This window comes from Verruconis gallopava, assembly GCF_000836295.1.
Source record: "Verruconis gallopava strain CBS 43764 unplaced genomic scaffold supercont1.23, whole genome shotgun sequence".
Classification (NCBI taxonomy): Eukaryota; Fungi; Ascomycota; class Dothideomycetes; order Venturiales; family Sympoventuriaceae; genus Verruconis; species Verruconis gallopava.
In genome coordinates, this window is record NW_015622159.1 from 255,340 (window position 1) to 275,955 (window position 20,616).

Genomic DNA, 20,616 nt, shown 5'->3' on the forward strand with positions numbered 1-20,616 from the left:
CTTCATCCAAGGCCTTTTTTTTTTTTTTTTTTTTTTTTTTTTTTTTTTTTTTTCAGAAACGCTGACCTGCTGGCGCGATCAACTGCGGGATAGATGGAAAGGAAAGTGAGGCCAGGCCTGCCCTGCTTGTCGTGGGCTTCCCCGTCTTGGGCTGTGCTTTTGCCACACACAAAAAAAGTTCGAAAATATAAATAAAAATAAAATAAAATAGAATAAAAAAGTAAGAAACGAGAATGAGGGAGGGATTAAAAAGAGTGCTGCGTCAACAAGCAACTTCGCCTATGGCGAGACAAGGCTGCTGGTACTGCGCTGTAGCAGCTCATGGCCATCGAGACGCACTGCGAGCTGCCCGGCCATGTGAGGAAAACAACGTGAAATCCAGGATGAAAGATGTCATTCGTGAGACGGGACGAAGCCGGAGGGAAACCAAGGCAGCTTTTGAGCGGGAAGCTCTTTCTAATCTGACTACATTAGATTGCCTTTGCCTTTGAGTGGTGGAGGAACGGGTCTCTTATTCGTCTGGCGAGATTGACTATGCTCCTACCCGTACTTGCTACATAAACCCATTCCTGTGCCTCCTCACCTGGCCACGAATAGACCAGCCGTACTTCTCCCAAACATCTCGTCCTCTCAAGCTTCCCATACCTTCAATAGGCCTTTTGGCTGTTTCCTGTGGTATCTCTCTTTCTCTCACTCTTTCCCATCCAGACCGCATTTGTATGTTGCAACAGCGATCCGATGTGTAAGCCAAAAAAACGGAATGCAGGTGAAAAGGACGAACGGCAGTTACTCCGTTCCACCACAGCATATTAACAATAGTCGAGAACAAAAAGAAGAAAACGAAGAATATAACGAGAAAAAGCTATGGGAAAGCACTGTGGTGGAAGAGGGGAAAGGAGTTATTAATGATAAGTTTGACCAGCCCGATTGTTGTAGCAATAGAAAATGAACAAAGAATGGATGGTGACTCGAAACCGAACAAAAAGAATGAATGAATCAGATCCCATTGCATGCGCGCGTTTGCATCCCATAAATACTCCCTTACAGAACAAACCAGGCGAACAATACAAAACGGCAGGGTAAATCGATCACATACAACACAAGAGTTGGGTCGTGGAACTACAATTTGGTATAAGGTTCGCCAAAGGATTACAGGGACGAAAAAAAAACACAGAGAAGTCGTGAAACGCGCAGAGGCGGGCAGAGCCGGAAAAAGGGGAGGAAACAAAAGGCTGCTTGCTAGAGTCTTTGATCGTTCCCGAGGCAAATTACTGCGCGCCAATTTCCTCCTCAACCCAGCCAGGAAGACCGTTGTGGCCGCCGTCGTTGATGGCAAGGCCGTAACCCGAGTTGCCCACGCTGTAGCCACCGAGACCCGAGCTCATTCCGCTGTAGCCATTGCTTTGGTGCTGCGATTGCTGTGCCAGCGGGCTGGGCATGTTCTGCGCCTGTGTGAATACGGGCAGACTCACGGCGCGCGAGTGCTGCGAGCCGCGACCAGCCATATTTGACGGGGCAAGAAGACCGCCGATGGTGTTGGTGCCGTTGATTCCGTTGATGCCGCTGGAGCTTCCGTTTGCAAGGCTAAAGCTGGCGCTCGAACTATGGGACGGACCGTTTGGGTGCAGACTCGGCGTTGGCTGGGGCGACGTGTCAGCGCTGTAGAAGGCCGCCTGTGTCTGTGCTGACGTGAAGGCAGATTGCTGAGGCAGATTGTTGATCGACGGTATGTCAGGTGTCGATGTATGTGTCGGTACCTGGTTAGCCTGCGCTTGCTGGAGGTACATCAGCAGCGCGTTTGGGCCGCCTGAGTTAAGAATGCCGGTTGTAACATTCGAAGGCGACGTCTGCCGGTTGGGACCCTGCATGCCGTTGACCGGAGATGACGAGGAGCCACCCTCATTGTTTTGCTGGTTCCCATGTTGGGTGTTGATCTGACGAGGAGGGTTGCCACAGCGGTCCTTGCCGAAGTTGACCTTGAATCTCTTGTACTCCTCCTTGCCACGCACCGCTTCAATTGCCTTGATCGCGTTCGCGATGTTGGTGAAGTTGACAAACGCACAGCTCTTCTCCCTCAGCGTGTTGACCAATTCAATCTCGCCGTACTCGGAGAAGTCCTGGCGAAGGCGATCTTCGGTCCACGATTCGTCGAGGTTGCCAATGTACACGTTTCTGGAGGCACCGCCACTGACCGCCAGGGCAATCGCCGGTGGAAGTGCACCAGAATGCTTACCCCAACCGATCTTGAGCCTCCTGTTGTGGATCATGAGGCCCTGCAGGTTGCTCAGAGCGTAGAAGGAGGCAGCGGATGTGGGGTCGATGAATGTCACGAAGCAGATGTGCTTGTCTGGAATGTAGCGGATGTGATGGAGTAGACCGCCGCGCACGACATTGCAGATCTCCTCGATCGTGGTTTCGGGGTGGATGTTGCCCAGGTACACGGTTCGGTTTCCGAGGTTGTTGACACCGCCCGCCGAAGTGGCGACGGCGGCAGCGGCGACCGATTGCTGAGCGAGCGCGCTCGAGATCAGGTCACGATCGGCGCCGTTGAGCACGTGGGCGTAGCCAGGAGCGATGCCCAAGTACTGGGCCGCGTTTTGCTGCTGGGTTTTGGAGACATACGCACATCGGTCCTTGCCGTAGTAAACACGGCGTGGAGCCTGCCACTTCGGCTCCTGGGGGAGCTGGGCAACCGCTTTTACCGCGTTGCCAATCGAAAGGAAGTGGACGAAGGCAATGTTCTTCTCCCTAACCATCTTGACGGTGTCAATGGCGCCGTACTTGCCCAGGTCTTCCCGAATCTCTTCTTCCGTGATATCCTCCGGCAGGTTGCCCAGGTACACGTTCCTCGAGGCGCCGGACTGCTGCACAGCCAGTGAAACGGACGTGGGCACGTGAGAGGGCTTACCCCAGCCGATCTTGATGTCCTGTCCCTTGATGGAGAGCTTCTTTAGGATAGCGTCCGAGTGGAAGTGTGTAGCCGAGCTGCTGTCGAGGAAGGAGATGAAAGCGCAGTTCTTGTCCAGAAGCAGTCGCACAGACTCGACCTGTCCGCTGCGGACATGATTCAGGATCTCCTCGGCCGTAGTGTCAGAGGGGATGTTGCCCAGGTATACGGTCCTGCTCGTCCCTGACAGCAGACCCGGGGTGACGCCTAGCTGGCTGCCAAAGCCCATCTGAGTGGTGTAGCCCGCGGTGGGCGACTGCGGCGAAATGAAGGAGCCGGCACCTATGGTCGGCGACATGATGTTCTGGTAAAGGGTGGGAGACATGGACGCTTGGGCAGCAACGGGGCTGCCCATCTGGTTTGCGTGGCCATGCTGTGTACCGTTTGCGCTGGCGAAGTTGGCGAAGCTTTGGAACTGGGGCGAAGCGAATGCGTTGGGCGAACCTGGCTGGAAAGGGCTTCCCAGAAGCAATTGCGAAGGCAGAAGCGGGGTGAAGTTCATGTCGAAGGCGGTGCCGGGTGTCTGCATGTCAGCGGCCTGGCCGGTCGACATTCGCGATGTGTTGATGTTGGCGATGCTGTTCCTGTTGGGATGCGTCTCGGCGTATCCACTGAGCGAGGGTCGACTGGCGTGAAAGCCGGCTTGCGAGAAGCCGGCGTGGTCACCGTTGATGGAGCCCTTTGAGAATGATGGCATCTGACCTGGCCTATGCGCAGCATTCGAGCCGGTTTCCTGATGCTGCATACCGAGCAGGTGCGGCGGGACAGCCGTGTCCCGAAGAGAGCTCGATAGAACAGCCGTCGTGACGAATGGATGCCGCCCGGTTGTAACGTCACCGGACGAGCTAGTGTCGAGAACGGGTAGAACTGGCGGTTAACTAATACAAGTTTAAGATACAGGAAGGCTCAATGGAAAGAGAGCGCTATCCTAGCGGACGAGATTACGGCAAACTGTTGCATCAGCGTCAGCATGGAATCCGTTCAACGAACACGGACAAAAGGGTTGTGCGCACAGTTTGCTTGACAGACGCCGGTAGAGTTATAGCAGGCCCGCAAAGGCGGAGGCTCGACAGCAAGAGGGCGGGAATGAAACGAATCAAAGCGAAGTTGGACAAGATCCAATCACGGGCTGACCACTGTTCGAGCGAGGGTGGCGTGCGAAAGTCGGGCAAAGGGAGAGGCGTGATTAGAAGCCGTGCGGTCGATGAAGAAGCTGGCTTGGGAGCAAGCGGCGCGAGCAGGTTGAAATGAAGGGACGAGTAAGTAATGAATGGACTAGTTTTCTGACGTTCCCAAGTGTCGAAGATGGTTCTTCGGGAGCAGGTTGGCCGATGTAGCGAACGAAAGGGAGCCACGGAAGAGACCCTCGCCAGAAAAGTACAGGGCGGGCGTGGAGGGATGTTACAAAGACGCTCTCTCAAGGGAGAATCATAAAGGCACGGGGTCGATCGAGAGCGGCAGACTCGAGCAAACGAGCGTGCAACGCAGAGCGGCGGCCGGAAAAGAGCGTGTGGATTGATTTCGAACGAAGCAAGAAGCGAAAAAGAATGAATTAGGCCGAGGAGGAAGGGCAGAAGAAGAAGAGGAAGAAGAGAGGGAGAGGAAGAGAGAGGGACAGGGAGAGAAGAACCGCAAGGTGTGCACAGAACAAGAGAGGAAGAAAGACAAGAGGGAGAGCGACAAAGAGGGTGACGAAGACGGAAAACCCAGAGGGACAGGAAACGAGATGAAAAGGGCAATGGATTGATTGGCATCATTTCGAACGCATCCAGGAGGCCGGCCCAATGTGGTAAATTGCACGGTCTGTGCTTTGGGGAGCGTGGGCGTAGCACTAGGCCAGAAAGCACCGCGCCGCTTGCTCGTCCCTTCGTTTCCTCTCCCTTTCCCAGAGCTCCTGGGCTGAGTGCACTGCGTGGTGTTGCTGCAGAGAACGGCGGCAAGGCCGTTCGACGTCTGGATCGGCCGTGCTGCCGTATGGGATGGAAACGCCGGTGCGCGCGGGAGGAGAGGCGGCGATTGGGGGAGGTGGCCACAAGTCCTTCTTGTCGGAAGTGGATGGCGGCAGTGGCTGGTCCAGGAGAGCAGGATGCCGGTGATTGGGGTGACGGTGATGAGGATGGGGACGATGGGGATGACGACGATGTGGATGAGGACGACGGTGGGGAAGGGGGAGCAGGAGGAGCCAACCCGGCGGTAGCACCTCTCACCATCGCGCGTCACCATCATCGTCGTCGTCGTCCGCAGCAACGGCAGTGCCATGGTCCATGGCCGACGGAGCACATCTGTGGATTATGGTGGAGTGAGTGCACACCACAGTCTTGTCCACGGGGCACGACAACCAGCGCCCAAACGACATGCTTAGCCCGTCTGCCGTGACGATGGCGGTGGTGACCGTACTTGCGAAGCCTCAGGGGCGATGGACGGGCAGACTTCACCATCACTCTCGCTGCTCGTTTACGTGTCGTGTCGCTGATGCCCCCCCATCTGGGCTCCTTGGACGCACCGATCGTTGCCTTGTCGGCGGTTTGCTCGTCTACGATTCTTCTACCATTGTCCTACAGGCCACGAACTGGTAGCGCAGCTGGTACCTCTGCCCCTTGTTTTTGGCCTTTTGCTGTCCGGCCTTGTCCCGCCTTGCCTTGTCTTGCCTCGCCATGGCATGCCATTGCCATGCCATGCCACGCCGTGCCGTGCTAGATCTTGCCTTGCCTTACCTCGCGCTGTCACTCTCCTTATCCATCTTATCTCTCCCGCGAGCCTGCTTGACTCCCGCCCCGTAAAGTGGGCCCAGCCAATCGACGCGGCGCGGATGGTCGAAGCCCGACCTGGCTTGACTATAGGCCCCGTCAAAAAAGGGCAAAGAGATGGTCAGCTTCATCTACGACCATTGAGGGGCCCTCGTGTTGGCATATCACCAACAGACACCAGCAGCACTCCTACATCAAATGGACAAATCGGACCGACACACAGGCGGCCCAGCACGTTGGCCGTCCGAGGTCCCTTCGTGAATTGTTGGGTTCCGACAGTAGTCCCCGTGCCCATCGTTTCCCGGGCTTTCTTCTCCCGCTCCCGCAAACGTGTCTGCGGTGGCAGCCAAGAAAGTGCGCACAGCGGCGACGCAATGGCACGAGCGGGCGGGCGGACGGTCTGCGATGTGGAAGAATCACGGACGACAGCAATCGTGATCGCAAGCAGACGACCGACGACGGGGCCGTGTGCTACTACTCGTGCCCGTTGTGTGCCACACAAGGTGGAACATGGGAACGGGGCCAGAGTGGGGAGTGAACGGCGCCAGGTCTGGGTCTGACTGTTCTAGCTCCCGGCGCTTACGCGCGGTGCCTGCGTCGTAGGTGCGCGTACGTTTGTGTGTGTGTGCGTGTGTGCGTTTGTGTGTGCATGATGTATATACAAGTATATGTGTGTGTGGGTGGGTGTGCAACCGACAGATCCACTTTGCATCGACAAGTTCGAAACGTTTCAAAACTAAAATTATTACTGTGGTACTTGTTTCTCGTCCTCGTCGTTGCTCTCGTTGTTGTTGGTGCTGTTCTTGTTGTCGTCGTCGTCGTTGTTCTTCTTCCCGCTCCTGCGGCGCTGCTGCTGCGATTCTCCTCTTCCTTTTCCTCCTGCTCCTCACTCATTTCCTCATCTCATCTCGTTCTCCCTTCCCCCTCCACCCCCTTCGCCACAACCCTCTCCGCCGCCATCTTCCCGCCCAAGACAGTTCCTGTCTGGACGCTTCAGTCCAATGCTTGTTGTAGCTTGAATGGCCGTCTCCGTCCGCCACCAGCAACCACATCATGTCGACTGATGCCTTCTATCCGTCGCTGGGCCAGTGCGCCATCGTCGCAACCGCGTTCAAGGTTCTCCTCTTCCCGGCTTAGTATGACTGCCCAAGTCACTTTTCCATCCCCCTTCCCTTCCCACACCCGTCTCGGATAGGCCATGATTTGTTTTATGTGGCGCCCTAGCTAATTGCCTTTTTTTCTCGAACCCAACAGCAAGTCCACCGATTTCGAAGTCCACCGCAACTGGCTGGCTCTAACATATTCGCTGCCCGTCAAACAGTGGTACTACGAGGTACGAAGTTCCCCCACCCCTTGTGCAAACGCCCTCCCTGTCTCTGGCCTCTCGATCCTTTAAGGTTCTTTGTCGCTTTCCGCCAGCTGAGTTCGGCCTGATCGGCGTAAATCTCCCTTGTGGTGTCAGACCTATCACCAGCTCGCAGGTCACGGAAGCACACCGGAAACCTCAACGTCTGTTAGTTTCGGCTCTCGGACTTGCGATGTAGCACTTAGCTCGCCACTGAGTCGCTGCGACTCAGACACATAGTCGCATAAGCTCACGTGATATGATAATAATGATGTTGATGATAATGTCTCCCCGATGCTGATTGATCGTCTGCAGAAAACATCGGAATGGACGCTCGACTACCCTCCATTCTTCGCCTACTTCGAGTGGCTCCTGTCCCAAGTGGCCCAATTCGCTGACCCGCTCATGCTCAGCGTGCAAAACCTGGGCTACGACAGCTGGCAGACAGTCTACTTCCAGCGAGCCACGGTCATCGTCAGTGAGCTAGTCCTGCTGTATGCCCTGCACCGCTACGTGCGCTCCTCCGGCGCGAAGAAGGCGGCTAACGCCGCCGCTCTGGCCATCTTCCTGTCACCCGGCCTGCTGATCATCGACCATATCCACTTCCAGTACAACGGCTCCATGTACGGCGTCCTCATCCTGTCCATCGTACTCGCCCGCGAGAGAAAGCTGTTATCAAGCGGGCTGCTGTTCGCCGCCCTCTTGTGCATGAAGCACATCTATTTGTACCTGGCGCCCGCCTACTTTGTGTTCCTTCTGCGGGCGTACTGTCTGGCTCCTCGCTCCCTCCTCCGCATCCAGTTCCTCAACTGCGTCAGGCTCGGCGTCGGCATCGTCGGCATCTTCGCCCTCGCCTTCGGCCCCTTTGCGGTGTGGGGCCAGATCCCTCAGCTACTCTCCAGACTGTTCCCATTCTCCCGCGGCCTATGCCACGCGTACTGGGCGCCAAACATCTGGGCCATGTATTCCTTCGCCGACCGCGTGCTCATCTACCTCGCTCCCTACCTTAAGCTTCCCATCAGTCGCGAGGCGCTGACCAGTGGCACCCGTGGTCTCATCGGCGACACGGCCTTTGCTGTCCTGCCCGAGATCACGCCGCGACAGACCTTCTTGCTCACCATCGCCGCGCAGCTGCCCGCCCTGGCCAAGCTCTTCTTCTCACCCACCTACCATACCTTCCTCGGCGCCCTCACCCTGACCGCGTACGCCTCCTTCCTGTTCGGCTGGCACGTCCACGAGAAAGCTATCCTGCTGATCATCATCCCCTTCCTTCTCCATTGCCTGAACGACAGACGCCACCTCGGCGCCTTTCGACCCCTCGCCGTCGCAGGCCATGTCTCTCTCTTTCCTCTACTCTTCACTACCCAGGAGTTCCCGGTGAAGACGGTCTACACCATCCTCTGGCTCGTCGTGTTCCTCACCGCCTTCGACAGACTGGCCCCCGCCGCCTCCCACCGCAGGTTCTTCCTCCTCGACCGCTTCAGCTTGCTGTACATCGCCGTCGCCATCCCCCTCATCGTGTACTGCTCCCTCGTCCATGGCCTGCTGTTCAGGCACAGGTACGAGTTCTTGCCTCTTATGTTCATTTCATCTTACTCGGCGTTGGGCGTCTTTGCCAGCTGGGTCGGCTACATGGTCGTGTACTTCTCCGAATAGACGCATCATGCATCCATGACTGGGTGAGAGATGGTGGAAAATAAAAAAGAAATTTGAGGCTCTCACTGCACAGCGCACGCTTGCCATGTGCAAAACTTTCCGCTAAGCTTCCCCGTTGCATCAGGGTTCCAAACTTTCATTTCCGTGCCTTCCTCTACTTGTTTTCTATGCAGTTATTTTTTTTTTCTTTTAAATGAGTTTTAAGAGAGCCGCATTGAAGGAGTATAATCCCTGCACTCGGCGTGCACTCGCGTGCTGCAAACTCTCGTGCTGACCGCTTGTCAAAGACACGCCTTCTTTACCATTCTTTGCTTCTATCCGTCCGTCCCTCCCTCCTAGTCACAGCGCCCAACAGAGCAATCTCATCTTGGAGCCAAAGGATCGTTTGGATCGGTAAAGTCGCGCCACCCACCCGCCGTCGACGCGGCCCACGTGTCGGCGGCAGCCTCTTTGACCCTGACCAGCTCCCACTCGAGCCCGTACGCCGCGAACACGTCGCCCAGCACGTCCTCGTACGTCGCGCGCGCGACATCCAGGGCCGGGTTCTGCCAGCGGGCCGGCAGCGCCCTGAAGTGCGAGATGCGCGCAACCACCTTGCTGTCGGTCGCCGAGCGGCCCAGCCGGCACAGGTGGACGGTTCGAATGCACGGCCAGATGCCCTCGTTGCGCAGGCACGCCTCGACCTTGGGCTTGATCTCGCACATCCACTTGCGTTCGAGCACGTCGTTCTTCAGCGGGAAGAAGTACCTCTCGGCGTCGGCGGCGGCGGCCACCGCTGCCGTGGTGGAGGCGTTCCTGTAACTCAGCAATCTGTCAGCGACTTCCGTGGCGGACGCGGATCGTTTTGGTGGCGTACCTGCTATGTTCAGTAGAAGCCATTGATCTTTTCTTCTCCCTTTTCGTCTTCGATTTTTTTTTCCTTCAATTTTTTCTTTGGCGACGACGCCTTTGTGCACGTGTTTTAGATATGTGACGCGATGACCGCGGTCGCGTCTTGCCTTGCTCGGTCTTGTTTCTCTCGTTTGAGCGATGTCCTTTTTCTCGGTGAGAATGTTATCTTGCGACGGCAAACCATAAAAGAGCAGAGGGTAAAAAGAATAAAAAGGAACTGTGAATGGCTTCGTACCAAGTCACCGGAACAAGAATTGGTCAGAAGCCTGGACCTTGGCTCGAGGTGATTCTCTCCTGATTTGGGCGGCCTTAGCTCGATTTCGTGTGATGTCTTCCCATTGAAGCAACACAATGCCTAGGTTCACGGTGATATCAGGGCGAAACGTACTTCGATATCGAGCTCTATCACATGATTTGGAGACTAGTGGGATCTGGGGGTAGGCTACAGGGCATTGTCGGTCGTATTTTCTGATACCGTGTCATATATTATGGGCTTGCCGTGCGATGACTCGTGACGCAATGCCTCAATTACCGGTCGCAGCTCGTGGCTCTCGACTGTCAAAGAATGGGTCGCCGTCAGTGGTACGTCTTATGGGCCAAAAACATGTTCTATGCAGCGGCAGACAAGCCCCAACAACTTCGAGTCTCGCTGCTTCAAGTTCGCAAGATCTCACCTTGTGCAACGCGTTGTGTGAAGGCCTTCTCGTCCGTTGTTCCGAGATAGTGGATGAGCCGCAACTCAACATACGCCTATCCAGCTCGTCTTCCATACTTTGGCCAGCTCCGTGGGGTATTCTATGCAAACCCGGGGCACCGGATAGCTTGAGGAGGTCTCGAGTCTTCGCTTGCCCAAGAACTGATACTGGCGACTCACAATGGTTCTCGAGCAAAGTCCCCAATGTACACGTTATGAAGATTGTACTTAAAGCCCGCATTGTAGGCAAGGCACGCACGTCAGGTGGGCATGCCGACATTGCCAGAGCAGCTGTCGGACCTCCATCTGCCCATTCGCGAACTACCCGAAGTTGTGATGCTGGTATGATGGGATGGTAGTATTACATGAGGCTCGCCGCGCACGATCTCTGCGGCCGTTGGACGTAACGGCGGCATATCCAGGAGTGATTGAGTATATATGTGCTCATTTCCTCCTCGTTAGTCTCTTAGATTAAGTTTCGGGTGAGATCATCCAAGGAGACGAAGATGCATGTCCACCAGATTATTCATTAGCGACATGTGGACCCTGTACCAACCCACGTTCTGCAACTGTGCAAAATCCAATGTTTTAAATGGCCCAATGTTACAGTACATTAGCAATGTAGAGTGTTGTTCCTGGCATCTCTTTGTGGTTTATATAAAAAAGATGTCTCCATAGTGAGGTGTCAAATTTTACCGGTGCACTTTGGCGACCACAGCAAGTCATCTTGGCCAGAGCTTGATCTTTACAGGTGAGTGCAGACATAGGGTGGCTCTCGTTGGCAATGCGTTTGCATGACCAGTTTGCAGCTGTAGTTTTGAAACTGTACTCCATAAAAATCTATTATGCTTCTCGGGTCCCAGCAAATCTAGCGGGGAAATCTGATCCTTTATGCACACTGGCGAAGCGGCGAGAAGGGAGCGGGCTTGACTTCTTTGATTCTTCAGCTACTCGCCGTGCGATATCTGCCTTCGCTTCACGTAGGAAACACTGGCGACTACGTTATCAAGTATTCGTTTCTGGCCTCGCTGATCTGGTGCCGACCACTTAGACAGAATCGGATGCCCTCATCCACGTCCTGGTGACAACAAGCAAGCGCGTAAGTACTTATAGAATCATGTGCGGTTTTCGGCGCTGACACAAAGACCACCGCATCAAGTGTGTTTGTCTTTGGCTCCGGTGACACAGAACCGTGTGTCTTGAGGACCTCAACTAGTGCAGCAGAGACTTCCGAGGTTGTTTCCGATCCTCCTCCGCCTTGAAATTCCGACGGCTGTCTAAACTTCTTGAGTTATACCTCCAAGGATTTCATTACTGCACCCAGTTTGCATAGACTCAGATGTTCACGAATTTGACTGCTTGTTTCGACAAGCTCAAATCATAAGCATTGGCGGCATTGATCTCAGCCATTCTATTCATCGTCATCGAGTTTCTGATAAGCATTGAAACGAACACGCGTTCTGTGTTACAGTGCAGCACTTTCAGCTTTACCGTGTACTTGGATGAACCACGCTAAGCGGTCAAACTCCTACACAGGATTGCATAAGACTATGGCCAATCGTATAAGGACAATTTCAGAGTGGGTCCGGCTACACTCCGTATTGTAAAAGCAAGCTTACAGAACGAGAAGAGCTTGGACAGAGGTAAATATCGGCGAGCAATCGGCCGAGACAATCATGTAGCAATGGCGATCTCAGAACTGCCATGTATAAAATTAACTCCTTGATCCAGAAAGAGCTGAAAAGTGCCTTGAAAATTCCAATAAAAGTTAATTGATCTGAAGGGAATGTTGTGAAGGATTGGGGCTGTCATCCTGCCTGTAAAGCGCAGCTCTCCTTGTACCATGGGAGCGAAATTCAAAATAGCTCATGTCCATATAAAGGACGATACTGAACGTGACTGGGAACGTGGATCTCCACCGCTGAAAACAAAGCTTTCATGGGACGGAGCCTTCTCCAAAGTCGCGCTCAATGTCTTAGCCGGACCACCGATCTCTTGAACAGCTCTCTTGAAGCGGAAAGACATCCAGGGACCAAAGCGTAAAGACTGATGAGGTTGTCCCGAAGGATACATGGAACATATGGCTCCTCAACTGACAAGCTGATCTGCTCAGTAAATTCTGACTCGCACAAGAAATCGACCAGGCCACGGGATGGCAGTTTACGATTCGTCTATTACCATCGTTCATTGGGTGCCTGGTTCCATCAGAACAATCATGGGGAATAGCTTCAGGCTGAAGCATCCAGTATGACATTCTCTCTCCAGTCGGTAGGGCATTCGTTCCAAACTTGTTGTCAAGCATTCATCGTACTCGCAGTTCTTGTCTATTTCCTTCAATAATCGCAGCTCTTTCTCATTTAGAGGCCTTCAACTGGATTTTATCGGCTAAATTGGACTGAAAAGGCCGGAGACAAGTCCTGAGATGTTCATGTGCTTGACCGTGGCGGCTTACATTTGCGTTCGTTCGCCGGATCCCCACATCGATCACATCTCTCGAGTGTACTCTTTCCTGGTTTCTTGCAGAAGATGCAGTAACACTGCCCACCGGCTTAGTTCTAGTGCCACAATCCCTCAAAAGACTAGCATATCGACGCTTCCCTTGCTCTTCAGCTGTCGGAAACATTTCAAAAGCTGAAAGCTGGACCGAGTGTCCGGCCAATTCTCCCAAACTCTGAAGTTATATCGTACTACCTCCTCTTCCTTTGGCAATATGCCTGGTCGATGCAACAGGTCGGCTAAATTTTGATCAAAACTCCCATGGTGCTTTAACATCCGCCAGACAGAGTTCAATCCTAATTGTCGATGTAGGAAGGTAAAAACCCTTGGGAAAACAGAGAGTCATGTTCCCGAATAATTGGTTTTTATGAATGGTTTCTTCTCGGTCCTATGGCTCTTAGACGGGTTTTTGCGAAGACGTCTGGTGCTCAGCCATCATCGAGGCATTAAATTGTCACCTAGGAAGGCCAAGCTGTCAATATCGAAGCCAATAGGGACTTTACAAACTCATCAAAATACTGCCATGCAAATGCATTTCACAAACCGTGTTGCATTACGACCAACTGAGGATTTATCAGCCGTGTTAAGGCCTGCTGTTGATGGACGCACCACTTGGGCAACTGATCTCTTTAAACCCTACATGTCGCTATATATTCTAGGGTCTCATAATCCAGCTGCCATAGCTGCATTCTTCGGGTGATTATGGCCGAGATTTCAGTACAGGCGACGCAATCTGACTAGAAGAACACTGTACGTAACCATCGATGGATTATTGGTGACAAATGGCGGTAATCGTCGTCGATGTAATCGTCGGCGTCTGAATTCTTTCTGGAGGGTTCTGGCTGTTACCGATGACTTGTGCTAGCTTAGGAGTCTTGCACCATTGGCTTCACAATAGCCATCGATGGAAGTTCGTGATGCTGCATACTTGGGTTGAGGAAGAGTACACATGGTGGTTATGCTGTTGCTCTTCGGATACTGCGTAAGGCACCTCCGCTATGAGGCAAAGTGTCTTACCGTTTGGATGGTGGCACTCTCGCTCAACCTCGAGCTATTTGCCGAAGAGAAAGTGTCAACTCTTCGCCTGAGGGTAATAGTGCCACTTGAGTGACTGCAGTCAATGCAACGCACACTTCTCGCATTAGGGTGTCCAGGTTCAACAGAGCAGCTTCAAATGAATGATGCTCCACATGCGTATAACGGCAGTGCATATCGTCATGAACAGAGCAACTATGCGCTATGCGTCGTCAAGATTTCCGGGTGTGTAGAAGGACTTCAGCTGTGCTTGAATGCACAGAATGAGTGCAAGCAGCCATATTGGATAGCGAGAATAACTCTTCTTTGTCGGAAAGCTTTTCTTCTGTCCAGGTTACAGCTCGAAAATGATGAGAGGCAATGAATGTTAAGCATAGTGCCTTTGGGAGCATGTTAAAGCCATTTTCTCTTACACCAATACCTTAGTCCAGAGAGCATCCAAAGGTCGCATGAACGAAGAAAATAACAGCAGCCTGAAATCAAGCTTCAAAACACCAAATAGCTGTCTAAGATAGGAGAGCAATGGTTCTCGGCTGTTCTCTTGCATGTCACTTTGCTTACGTTGCTCGATTGCGTATCAACATTTTTCACTTGGGCACGGTACTTCTCTCCTTACTATGCTAATCCAAAACAGATATATTAGCGCTCCAGCATATCCTCTGTCGCCTTCGGGCGCCATAGTTAATCTAGTAAGTATATTGTCTCTGGCTTCCCCCTCCCTTCCCTAAGTGCATCTACCACAAACAATACCACTTCCTACAGGGTTTCTCCGAGTACTTCGGTTTCCCAAAATTTGGACCTTTGAATGTGCCGGAGGTCTTAATTTTTGCCCAGTGCAAAGAGACCCCTCATCCATTTCGCGTTACTCACGAGATGAGAAAGTAGAGTCTTGTTGCTTTGGAGAACAACGTAAAGGGCAAGGCCAGGGCATGTGTTCATTCCACGGAATCAGACCTACGTTACAACCTTTATTCCGAAGCTATTCATTAACAATGATGGTATTCCAAGCAAAGAACTACTTCATTTTTGCTCTGAAGCTTTCCAATACTTATGAGAGTACTAAATTTCTACAGCACAGCTCCCGTTCCTTCCGCCCCTACCTCCTTTTTTCTCTGTGGATTCTCTTTCAAGCTCCTTGATTATTGCTTGCATGTGCCCTCCCTCGGCGACTGCAGCATTGACAGCAAGGACATGGTGAGAGTCAAGTTACAATACTGCAACTTTCCTGAAATTTGTTCAAAATCATCGTATGGCTCCTTGTGTCCTAGTTTATGCTACTAACTAATCCTAGATTGAGTTTTCAGTGTGAACTGGCCGGCCTTGAGCGAGCATCTTGAGTTTGGCAAGGTGGAAACGTCCTCGTATTGCAACGAATGCAGCACGGTCCTCCCTCCATGCTATCACTACAACCAAATTCTTCTTAGACCGCAATCGTTTCGTGACAGGCAATTGTTCACAAGACACAAGAAGAGTAGCATAAGTGGTTTAATAGATGATTTGGCATTGCTGCTGCCGCCATTTCTTCGTAAAATATGGAAAGACATGCGCAAGAACCAAGAATGCAGGATTGTCAGCAAAGCGCAGAGAACGGACGCATGACAGTGCAGAGGACAATCTAATCGCTACGTCATATGCCAATGTTACTTTAGGAGCAAATTCACTAGCCTTGTCAGCAGACTTGACGACGACCGATCGAACTAAACCAGAAAGGCCAGGCGATTCACGGCAAATCTCGAGGATCTACGTTGTCTGCAGCAGAGATGCAAAGAAAGTGGGCTTTTTGACGATGAACCCTTAGATCTTTGGGCCTTCGGAAACGCACAATTGGGAATAGATCTTCGCCTGGTCTCGGTAAGTTCTGCCTTGGCTTTATGACCAAGCATGCTTAACTAGGGCTAAGACGAGTTCGGATCATGCTTGATCATCCTTATCGGACCAACCAATTGGGCGCTGTGTTTTGCAAAGAATGGATCGGGCGGAGATATGTCCGCAGCATGAAGGGAACGCTGGATCTCGTATTGTCCGTCCCGCTTCAAGATCTGCGGCTTTTGAAAAGAAATTCTTTGAAAAATGATTGATTCAGCCAGCCACACTGTCATACGCCGAATGTCACGCTTGGTCAGCTCTTCAACCACATCTGTACATTTGTTGATCTTCCCTAGACCAGGCCTGGGTACCGCGCCTTATGCTCCATAGATGAACATTCCTTCGTGCGTCTACAGTCTTAGAAATGACCATCGACTCTTCCCACGGATGCGCCATCAGCAAGAGGCAACACGGTTACCACCGCCTGCCATGACATCAAGCGGAACGCCAATGTCGGTTTCGGTCCTCTTGCGCGTGTAGTACTTATACCTTCCATAGCCCTTGAGGCTCTGTCTCAATCCACATCCTCTTGTACACTATGCCCTAAGAGCGAAGTATCATCATTCTTATTAAAGATTTTCCATGTTTTCACGAGTCTTCGTGGCCAGCTTGGCCTCTAACACGTTAATTACAAGTGTGTCTGCCCACTGTGCCTATGGTACCGAGGACTTTCCGCGCGAGCCACAAGTTCCTGTGTCGACTTTTGGCTATGACTATCTCAAAGGCCCTTTGAATTGGTACGGACTGAACGAGACTGCGAATTTGCTGTGCGACATAGGCAAGACCCAATCGCCAATCGTTCTCGACTCTAGCATAGAGACCTCCGTGGGGTCTTCTATCTCCCTGTCGATTCCGGACTATCCCTCAGGAGCCGAATTTGAGAATCTTGGTACCAACGTAGAAGTTGTCGTTAATGGTTCGTTGACTGATGGCGGAAAAACGTACAAATTGGCACAATTCCACTTCCACACACCGAGCGAGCACCGTATCGATGACGAGTTTTACCCTATGGAAGTGCATTTTGTATTCCAGGCTTCAGGTGAGCAATGGAGAGCAGCTGCTAGCTAACAAGATACAACTGCTGACCATGTTGACAGACAAGCAGTATGCAGTCCTTGCAGCAGTGATTGACATCTGTACTGGTGAAGGTTGTGGCGAACCCCTTCTCGAGTCGGTTTTTTCATCAGTGTCTGCTATCTCACAGCCTGGAAATGCAACCTTGACAGGCCCACTCTCATTTTCTCAATTTATTGGGAAATTTACAGCGCAGAAGGTTTGGAAGTGAGTCGAGACGGAACAATTCCATTACTAAATTCATTCTCAATGCTTACATGGTTCCTAGGTACTCGGGATCGCTCACAACTCCCCCTTGCACTGAAAACGTCGACTGGATCATCAGCCAGTCTCCATTCTATGTTGCTATTTCAACATGGAAGGCTGTGAAGAAGGTGACCAAATACAACGCGAGATTCACGCAAGACTCGCTCAACACTATCAACTTGTTGCAGAACGCAGCGAACGAACTGGCATCGACCGGACATACTTCGTAGGAACTGTACATAGTGCAAGAAGATAATGTTTGAATGCTGAGACGGGGATGTAGGACTTGCTGAAAGTCTGTAATTAAAGTGAACCGCAATTTTTAAATCATTGGATAAATGCGAATCGCAGAATCAACATAGACCCTGAAGTGGAACTAATTTAACCAACAAAAATTGAACGACCAAAATACATCAGAAAGCAGTACCCGTCGTGGTAACGAGGAATTTCCGTATTTCTGGTTCTGAATTCAAGCAAAAGGCTTTTCTCTGCTGGGCTCCAACTGAGCTCATCCAACGCTCTACGTCGTCGCCTTTGAGAGAACCATGAGTTTTGGTCTGCTCCATATGATATAAGACTTCTGGTTCGTCATCCACTCGGACTTCTGATCGACAAGTTCCATGTCGAAATTGTATATGATCCGGGCAAGAATGAGTCTGATCTCAGCATTTGCAAGACTGGTTGCGTATTTGTTAGTTGCCTTTGTTCATGTGCGCAGTAATTTGAATGGTACTCACTTTCGGCCTAAGCAGTTCCGCGGGCCAGCGGAGAAGGGTTGATGAATTGCAGTCCGGTCTTGGCTGAACCTCTCCTCTTTGTTTGGAAGAAATCTCTCCGGTATGAATTCATCTGGATGCACGAAGTGGTTCGGAGAGTGGTTCGCTGCCCATGGAGGAATTCCAACGACGACCTTCAGAATTATCAGCAAGGCACGATGCGAGCACGAGAGCAGAAATTGAGATATCACTCCGGGACATACATTGCCTGGCACGTGGTGTCCACAAATTGTCGTCCCATGTGGTGGACTTTTCCTGGGCAATGCAATTGCAATCGGAGGGTAGTATCGTAGAGCTTCTTCAATAACAGCCAACAGGTATGGAAGCTTGTTTACCTGCTACGATTAGTTCATCATGAAGCCGGCAGCAGCACACACAGGCTCCTATTTCGACTCCTTACCGTAATCATGTTGATTTCATCTTCGCTTTTAAAAGAACTCCGCACCTCAGCCTTGAGTTTTTTCAACACCTCCGGATTCTTGTGCAATAAAAACGTGCAGCCTGATAGTAGAGTCGCCGTCGTTTCACTGCCTGCAACCATGATGACGGTAAAATTCATGTTAATCTCATCTTCCGACATGTGTGCACTCCGGTCTTTCTCGGCGTTCTTTTGCATAACTTTGCCCAGAAAGTCCGGACGGTTCAGATCACCAAGTTCATAACGCCTCTTTACAGCTGCGCGGCAAAAGTTGCTCGATTTCCGACCTTTCAGGGCTCGGATACGCATGGCTAGAAAGATCATGGGTCTAAGTATAGGAAAATTGATAATCTCGCCAAGGATAACACGTAACTTCAGCCCAGCGAAGAAGGCCTTGATCCATGGATGTGTGCTGCGTGTTCTGAGGGCATCAAATGATTGAGCGAAAGCGAGATCTCCAACAACATCGAACGATATCCAGTTGAAATACTTGACCATATCGGAAGGCCGCCCATTAAGGGCATCCTCGCGCATGCTTGAGATGAGTATATCAATGTACGACTTGATCAACGGCTCTTGTTCTCTCAACTTTCTGAACTTAGAACGGAGGGACGTTGGGTATGCTAGGACATGGTGTACGTACTGCCTTTTCTGAAAACGCATGGCTGAGGCATTTTCTTTGCCTTGCATGAATGTCATCCGGAGCGCTGACGAGACTGTGCGCTCCCCGTGTGTTCGAGTTTCCCCTTCCATACTTGGCCATCTGTGGATGGCCCTGTCTGTGCATAAATATGTCTTTCCAGGCGTCATCGCCCACAAAGGACAATTGATTAGGTTTCACACGTACGACTTCACCATATTTCATGTGAAGGTACAAGTCTATCTTGTGCCTTTCGCCTCTCGCGTTCCAGTAAATGTAGTACAAAGAGGTCGCGGCAGCAATTCTGGGGCCTGGAAAGCCATGAAGAGGGTGAAAGTAGACATTGTAAACCGTATTGAACAGTAGAGTTAGGACTATCTGCAGAGATGTTAGGAATTTTTCGTGTATAAATTAAGCGACACCGACCAATATCATGCCCAACGTTAGTAGAGAAGGCAGCATGGGCCAAATATGGCCGCTGAATGGATCTACCATCACAGTTTCTTCTGCCAAGTCAATTTAAGAGATGCGATACCTACACGACACGGTGCACGAGCTAATCAGAACGAAGTAGACGTCTAAAATATCAACATTGAATTTGAGAGCTCACTTTTGTGCATAAGACGAATTAGGCTCCAGTCGGAGGTGAATATTAATGAGTTGACACTCCTGGGTACGCATCGGGTTCGGAGCATTCGATCATCCCCGAAAGCCGTTCAGTACTTGTGTTCAGCATGCCAATGGAAACTTTGTAATCTTTGATATTTCAGACTTCAAGAGTGGTCATCCTAGTCTGAATTTCCTTAAGGAAGAACGAGGGAGACGGGAACGGAGTAATATTTTATTTCTAGACGCTGCAACACTGCTTGATAAGGTGCTAGATTTTGAACGGTTCAAAACGCATTGCCAATGGCCGCTTGACGAGCTAAGTCGAAAAAGAGAAAGAATGGTTCTTATCCGATGTTTTTTTAGGGAAAAAAAAATCTACAGTTGATCGATCTTTTTAAGGATTTTGCATACTCTGAAAACTTAAGTGAGGCCACAGAGTGAAATTCGTCGAGGCAAATTATTCTGCCCTTACTTTCAATGTAATATCTAGCCATCAAACATAGAGCACAGCCCCTGCCTTGAGCAAAGACCCAGTAGTTGCTCTGTCACAGGAAAGACACAGCACGCAGGTTATTTTTAAGATGAAGCACTGCACAAACTATTTAATAATTAAACAGCCAAATTCAATTCCTTTCGGCAGAACTTCCTGTCGCAATGATGGAAATTCCTCTAAGCACATGTCGAAGGCTGTGCATCTGTGAAGGATGAAGTGCAACAACCTGGTCACAGTGTCATCTTCAAAAAGTCGAATCAAAATGATGTTCCTGCTTGCAATCATCGGAGTAAAGAGTATTGATCCATCAATGAAGCAAAATATTTGACTCATCCTGTATCTGTTGTAACAGTTCTATTAACGTGCTAACTAACAACGGATTCTAGAGGAGCTACCATGGATATACTTTAACGTCAGAACTTGATCCGTTCCTGTTCTTTTCTTTTGCGGCTGAATAACGTACATATCAGACTACTGGAAAGAGACACATCGTTTTTTTCAGAAATGGACACACGTGTTGTCGCTTGAGGCGGAGCTCAGTCAAATTGTGGCCGCCTCTCGCCAAGGCTCTCACCACCGAGAAAGTAAAAAGAAACGTGCAGAGTTTCAAACCAATCAATGCCTCTGCCAAGGTGGAAGCTAACTCTCTTCTCCTTGGTGAACACTATTTATATCTGATGCTG

General features: G+C 51.2%; 4 protein-coding genes across 4 annotated transcripts; 1 reads left to right on the forward strand and 3 right to left on the reverse strand.

Moving 5' to 3' along the window:
* Positions 1-420: 420 nt before the first annotated feature.
* On the reverse strand, positions 421-4,725 carry PV09_06583 (uncharacterized protein). The gene is made up of 2 exons (XM_016360250.1): positions 3,961-4,725; positions 421-3,898 (listed from the first exon to the last, which is right to left on the reverse strand). Exon 2 carries the CDS (start codon positions 3,690-3,692, stop codon positions 1,269-1,271), a length of 2,424 nt encoding a protein of 807 aa, XP_016211962.1. The 5' UTR covers positions 3,693-3,898; positions 3,961-4,725; the 3' UTR covers positions 421-1,268.
* Positions 4,726-6,425: 1,700 nt separating this feature from the next.
* Positions 6,426-8,843, forward strand: PV09_06584 (dolichyl pyrophosphate Glc1Man9GlcNAc2 alpha-1,3-glucosyltransferase). Its single transcript, XM_016360251.1, has 3 exons — positions 6,426-6,830; positions 6,949-7,027; positions 7,355-8,843. Exons 1-3 carry the CDS (start codon positions 6,748-6,750, stop codon positions 8,693-8,695), a joined length of 1,503 nt encoding a protein of 500 aa, XP_016211963.1. The 5' UTR covers positions 6,426-6,747; the 3' UTR covers positions 8,696-8,843.
* Positions 8,782-9,802, reverse strand: PV09_06585 (uncharacterized protein). Its single transcript, XM_016360252.1, has 2 exons — positions 9,552-9,802; positions 8,782-9,496 (listed from the first exon to the last, which is right to left on the reverse strand). Exons 1-2 carry the CDS (start codon positions 9,572-9,574, stop codon positions 9,058-9,060), a joined length of 462 nt encoding a protein of 153 aa, XP_016211964.1. The 5' UTR covers positions 9,575-9,802; the 3' UTR covers positions 8,782-9,057.
* A 7,715-nt stretch (positions 9,803-17,517) lies between these two features.
* On the reverse strand, positions 17,518-19,448 carry PV09_06586 (uncharacterized protein; the record flags this gene model as incomplete). The annotated part of the gene is made up of 6 exons (XM_016360253.1): positions 19,258-19,448; positions 18,835-19,209; positions 18,174-18,779; positions 17,977-18,108; positions 17,735-17,907; positions 17,518-17,674 (listed from the first exon to the last, which is right to left on the reverse strand). The coding sequence occupies exons 1-6, from the start codon at positions 19,324-19,326 to the stop codon at positions 17,518-17,520; spliced, it is 1,512 nt and encodes a 503-aa protein (XP_016211965.1). The 5' UTR covers positions 19,327-19,448.
* Positions 19,449-20,616: the final 1,168 nt, after the last annotated feature.

Coding starts and splice junctions, on each gene's coding strand:
- PV09_06583 (XM_016360250.1), bottom strand. CDS start 3,692: ATGCAGCATCAGGAAACCGGCTCGAATGCTGCGCATAGGCCAGGTCAG.
- PV09_06585 (XM_016360252.1), bottom strand. CDS start 9,574: ATGGCTTCTACTGAACATAGCAG. Junction 9,497..9,551: donor GCTTCTACTGAACATAGCAG/GTACGCCACCAA, acceptor CAGATTGCTGAG/TTACAGGAACGCCTCCACCA.
- PV09_06584 (XM_016360251.1), top strand. CDS start 6,748: ATGTCGACTGATGCCTTCTATCCGTCGCTGGGCCAGTGCGCCATCGTC. Junction 6,831..6,948: donor GTTCTCCTCTTCCCGGCTTA/GTATGACTGCCC, acceptor CGAACCCAACAG/CAAGTCCACCGATTTCGAAG. Junction 7,028..7,354: donor TCAAACAGTGGTACTACGAG/GTACGAAGTTCC, acceptor GATCGTCTGCAG/AAAACATCGGAATGGACGCT.